The sequence below is a fragment of the Ceratosolen solmsi genome, unplaced genomic scaffold (genome assembly GCF_000503995.2).
Source record: "Ceratosolen solmsi marchali unplaced genomic scaffold, CerSol_1.0 scaffold10, whole genome shotgun sequence".
NCBI lineage: Eukaryota > Metazoa > Arthropoda > Insecta > Hymenoptera > Agaonidae > Ceratosolen > Ceratosolen solmsi.
Window position 1 is genome coordinate 26,594,501 of NW_011948412.1, and position 6,420 is coordinate 26,600,920.

Below are 6,420 nucleotides of genomic sequence, written 5' to 3' on the forward strand. Positions count from 1 at the left end.
AAGACAATTAGTGGTTTTTTTTAATGACATCGCATTAAAAATATAACAGACAATAATATCTGCATAAATGAACAATTTATCAGTACTTTTTGAGATAAGTATTTAACCTAGAATATTTTTATAGATATCTTCTGCTTTCCATCATACATATTCCATAAGAGAAGAATGCCAATGGCATTCGAATATCATATATATCATTCAAGAAAAGAAAGAAAAATAACAAGTACAAAGTCGCTATAATAATAGTACTCAGAGGTTATTACTGCATTGACATGTTATCAATGATTCATCTTTTTAAACGAGGATAATAAGTCTATACTGAACAAGACAGGCGACATCAATATGAGCGATTTTTATGGACATTCATAGATGTAACAGATTGATTTGTATACATTGATTTGATCGATAATATACACGTATTAAGTAGTTATAAGTCTTAAATGAGCAATTAAATTACTTATTAAATTCAAGATAATATAGAATAATATTCATAAATGATAGTATAATAATTATAAATATATTAAAAATATTTAGGCAATTGATTAATATTGTTGAAAAATTAAATATAGTAGATTCTTGAATAAATTTATGTTAATTAATATTTCAAATATCAAAAATATTTGAGTAAATTATATAATCAACGATGAACATGATCTAAAATTCTTTATAATATCCAATAAATGATATTATAAAAAATTAATAATTATCTACTACAATTAGAAATAAATAATTTTTATCTGAATAGTCTAAATGTAATACTAAATATTATTAAAAATTATAGACATAAACTAATAATTTACTTTTTTAATAATATTTAGGCAATTTAAACTTATTGGGGAAACAATATAAATAAGTATGCTGTCTACCGACGAGCTTATGCTGTTGCGATAATTATGACGTATTCTCATTCTTTCTATAGATCAAGTAAGTAACTAGTGGATCAATGTATTTTCAGAATCAATCCTTTGACTGAGTTGCTGCTTTTCTAGTAAATAATGCGATGTACTTGGAATTAAACTTATTAGAGATTGTAACCGATACTTTTCTTCTGACTGTCTTCGTAACAACATTTTGGATTCAGAATAAGTGATGGTACGTGGTTTATTTTTATATTTTATAAAATGACAAAAGTTAAATATAAAGTTGTCGTTAATATATTTTATTATTTTATATAATTTTCAGAGTATTCTTTCATATACAATAAGTTTAGCAAAGATTTTTTTTGTAAATTACAAATGAAAAAAAATTAATAAAATTATTCTACTATTATTTTCTTGATATCATGAAAAATGTACTAATATTTATATTGAATTATTTTCTCTCGTTAATCATTATAAAAATCATATAATTTTGGGTATTACTCTTTTTGCGTCATTATTAAAAATAAATATATCATAAATATTTAATGTTCCATTATTATTTCTGTTACCGAAAGATTTATTTTAATGAAATATTGTAGATTAGTGTAAATATTAGTGGATAATTATTAGTTTAGTTATTAATAATAAGGATTTTTATATATAGACAATTATATTATTTATTATAAATTATAATATTATTGTGTAGAAATTGTATCAATAAAATTGCATATAATATTTTATTTATGATACTTATAAATATTATTATTATTGTTATATTATTATTTTATCGACATTATATCACTGTAAAATATAATATAATATACAATTAATATAGCTAATAATAAAAAATATTTATTGAAATATATTTAAAATTTAAAAAATCAATATTAACTTATTATTTTGAAAACTATTGTATAAATGTTTTCTCTAAAATTTAAATTATAAAAGTAATGTGAGAATATGATATGATAAGGAAATAATGTTTTTAATACTCTAAAGTAATTATTCTTAAGTTTTTTATAAATACAAATCATTATTTGTTGATAATGAAATTGTAAAATCATCCACAAATAAATTTAAAAATAATTAATTCTTGTAATTATAATAATCAAATTACTGTAATCATTAAATCACTACTGGTTTATTTATATATTATATATTATTTAAATTATTTCACATTTATTATAATATACTGTAAAATTGCTTAAATAAATTTATAGAAATACAGATTATAAAAGAAGTTTAATATATTTCATTCTTCAATGTACATTCAACATATAAAATTTAATAGAATAATAGAAAAATACAGAAATAAATAAGATCATTTTTACTGAATATATTAAAATCACATATATTATTGAAATATATTTTTAAATTCTAGCTGAGATAAGTTTGATTTCTTACTTCAACTATTCTAGCGATTTGAAATAATATATTTTCTTGTCATTTGACTATTTTTTCTACTATTCACAAGGATACTTGGAAACAAGATAAAATCCGATATAACTATAGAGTTTAATCCTCATGTTTCTTATTCATTTTATACAAATATTATCAAATAGTATGATTGTGGTTAATTATATCAATCGTCAGTTTTGAGAAAGTTCTAAAGGAAATTACATTATAGATCAATTGTAAATAGATAATAATGTAGATATTATAGAGGTTATTTTCTGTTAAAGGAAATAATGACTTTACAACGTTAAGAATAAATCTATACTTTTTTTATTTGTACATAACGAATACGTTAAATTCGCTAAATTGAATAAGATAAAAATTATATATTCATCTCAATTTATATTAACATATTTCGTAAACCCATTTTTTCTTTAAATATAAAATAATTCTTAAATTTAAGCATTTAAAAAATATTGTTATTTTTGTCACCATTGTTTCATTTCGTCATAAAATTTCTATAAATTTTCTATAAATAGAATTTTCTAATTTTAGTACGCGAAAAAATCTGTAAAAATGTCCATAATTGCATATCTTGTCACACCGTGGTATAGAATTTCTTATATTTTTCTATATATAAGAAATGTACGATGTATATTTTTAAAATAGTAATACTATACTATAGTAATAAACTTATATTCCAATATGATATATAACGAAGCCTGAAAAAAAATGGGTTATTCCATATTTGTACGAAATATGAAACTTGTATTGGTTATTATTATATTGTTATACACAAATTAATTGTAGATTTTCATGGATAATAGAACATAGAAAATACTTCACTAATCTTCCTTGAATGGGACATTAATTAAAGTATAAAGCAATTCCAAATCTTTATAATTACGATTATCATAATTTAAATTATTAATATTTGATTTTTTTAATAATTATATATATTTTTTACAAATTGTATAATATTTTACAAATTAATTTAATGATTTTAACATTAATTGACTTGTGTAATTTTCATAACTATAATTAACTATAATTTTATAACTATAATTAACTATAATTTTATAACTATAATTAACTATAATTTTATAACTATAATGAATATATATTATACGTTATATTTGTAATGCAGCAGTGATGAAATCAGTATGATATTTAACATTAGTATATACATCAGGTACACCCTGGGCACATGGAATAGTTAGTGAAGATATGCCAATGACTACGTTGTCAACGACCAATGGACCTCCACTATCACCCTATATAAAATTATGATTATGTAAATTGTTGGATATTTCGGTAAAATTATAGGACATGACGAATATTCAATTATTAGTGTAAAAGCATCGTTAACACGAATCTTCAAGAAATTTGAGGAATCTATTTAAAAATTACACGTTTAAAAATGAGATAAATAATAAGTAAAAGAAAATAGTTATGAAAGTAAGAAGAAGAAGCAAGGAAATAAGACACGACTTTAAATTTATTAAAACTTACGATACATGCACCAATTCCCATTCGTTTATATCCACAAAATTGATCAATCTTTAAATTAAACGGTACAAGTATTCTGCATTGATAAGTGTCGTAGACATTCATTTCTACTTTTTGAAGTCTATTTGAAGAAGTACTCGAAGGATAAATTGTATATCCCCAACCAGCGAGCATGCCTATATCACCATGACGAATGTTTTTAGATGGTAGTTTTACTATATTTTGCAAATCGTTTAATTTAATGACCCCTTCAACCTAAAAGCATAATTTTGCTTTAATTAATGAAAACGTTAGAAAGTAGATAGATTTATTTTAACAATAATTATAAATTTATTGTTTACAACTATAAGTAAATACAGTGTCAATAATCGCTTTATTAATAATTTTTAGACAAGTTAATATTTTTTACGCTATTATTTATCAGTATATATTAGTATTGCTTTTATAGTACAGTAAGCATTGCTTTTATAAATAATTGTTTGAAAGTACACTATGATTATCATTTTAATAAAAATAATAATTTGACTTGATAAGAGTAATATTTTAGTTCCTATATGTTAATTTATTCTTTAATATTTATGTATTATCTTATCAAACTAAGATTTATCTTTTTTAGTTTAAAACTGTAGATAAAATAGCTCTTAAGAGTGTAACAACACCTTACCACCACAACTGCGATATCATAAGAATATCGTGTCTCTTCTGTCATTCCTGTAAATTTAGGATGAATGATTATTTGTCCAGCTAGATGCATTGAACGCGGTTCATTTATTAAATACGTAGTTCCAGTTAATATCTTCATATTCCTTAGCGTTAGATATTGTTGATGAAAGCAGTGAGCCGCTGTAAGGATGCAACGATCGCTAATTATTGCACCTCCACATATGTGTTGATTATCAGACTTCCGCCGTAGTGATACCAAATACGGAAATTCCTCGATATTGGCATTTTCACCACCGATGATCCTTGGATTTATACTCGACGTCACTTAAAGATTTCCAATGATGAAAAACATAATAAAATTATCTATAGATTTAAAAATAGATATAAAAAAATTCTTGAAACTAAATTTAAGTACATTTTAATAAATAGGTGTATTATAAAAAAATTTTTCAATACTAATTGCTTGAAAAAGAAAAAAAAAGAAAAAAGAACGTCTCAAACAAATGAGTACAGTTTTACTTACGCAATTGGACATTTAAATTTTCTAGTTTCTAATAATTTATTAAAGATCTTAAGATCATATATATTCTGTTCAATAAAAATTTTCATTTAATATATTTCTTTGATTTTTAATACATTTTCAATGTATTAATGTTCTTTCACGTGTAAATATAATGAAATTTACATATAATTTGATATATGAATAATTATATTCACATATCAAATGATATCATTTGATTATTTTGTAAAATCAATAATAGTATTGTAAGTTACACTAATTTCATATATTTAAAATATACGTTCTAGAAAAAATATTTTTGTTCTTTTGTAATAGTTTCAGCTCAATGTTATTTAAAATATTAGAATTATAAAATATCGATTAACGATATATTAAATATTATATAGTAGGCACATAATATTCGTTGTTATTTAAATAATAGTTCTTGTGACATTTTTCGTATTCATCTTTGTAATAAATTTATATTCTCTTTAGATAATGTATGTTTGCCCTCAAAATTTGAATATTAATAGTATTCCACGTTCATTATGCATTGTGTAATCAACTCTTTTACGTGAAAAAGAATTTAAATTTTGATGTGAATTCTTGTAAATATTTCATATGAAATAAAAACGAAATAAAGAATATTTCACTTACCGAGACTGGTCACTAAATACAAATAAATTATAATTGCAAAAGACATTACAATCATCCAAGAGTTTCAGTAAGAAGTCGAAAGAAAAATATATAATCGCTTTATATAGCAGAAATATCAGATTGATTTGTGACGTAACACATGATATTCATTGATCATATTAATAATATTTGAAATTCAGATAAAGTCTCTTTTTAATATTTATAAATGATGAATTATTCAAATAATAAATTTGAATATTTATATTTCTTGTAGTGTATACGAAAATTTAGATTAGCTTTTTCTGAATATTAAACTTTTATTATTGATTATGGAATTCCAAAAATATACATACTAAACCTGAAATATTAATTTTAAATATTTTCTTATTATTTGCTGTCTTTCTTAAAAATATAATAAAAATGTGTAAGAAATAAATAAGGAATTATGAATAGAATATTAATATTACAATAAAACATTTCGTATCTATTTTTCAATAAGTGAAAGTTAATAAATATATTCTACAAATACCTGTCAAAAACATATTTAATTGGGTAAATTAATTCGTTCTTTTAATAATACACGTTTCTAAAATGTTGGATTTTAAAATACTAATGATTATAATACAAATTATTTTATTTATACAATTCTTTAAAATAATGCCTTTGATAAGTAAAAATATTTCAGAAAAAATTATAAAAATTAAAATATTTCACTTATTAGTTCTTTATTAATAACTAATATATTAGTAAAGCATATTAAATAATACAATTTGAACTGAGATACTTTACAAATGTAAGTATAATTTAGCAGAAAAAAGTTAGTTGTTCATCTATAAGGTTGTTTTATAATCATTATAC

At 21.5% G+C, this 6,420-nt stretch overlaps 1 protein-coding gene across 1 annotated transcript; it reads right to left on the minus strand.

The window, feature by feature from the left end:
- Positions 1 to 3,334: 3,334 nt before the first annotated feature.
- On the minus strand, positions 3,335 to 4,566 carry LOC105366569 (chymotrypsin-2-like). Its single transcript, XM_011505065.1, has 3 exons — positions 4,429 to 4,566; positions 3,768 to 4,019; positions 3,335 to 3,529 (listed from the first exon to the last, which is right to left on the minus strand). The coding sequence occupies exons 1-3, from the start codon at positions 4,564 to 4,566 to the stop codon at positions 3,386 to 3,388; spliced, it is 534 nt and encodes a 177-aa protein (XP_011503367.1). The 3' UTR covers positions 3,335 to 3,385.
- Between the last annotated feature and the right edge of the window lie 1,854 nt (positions 4,567 to 6,420).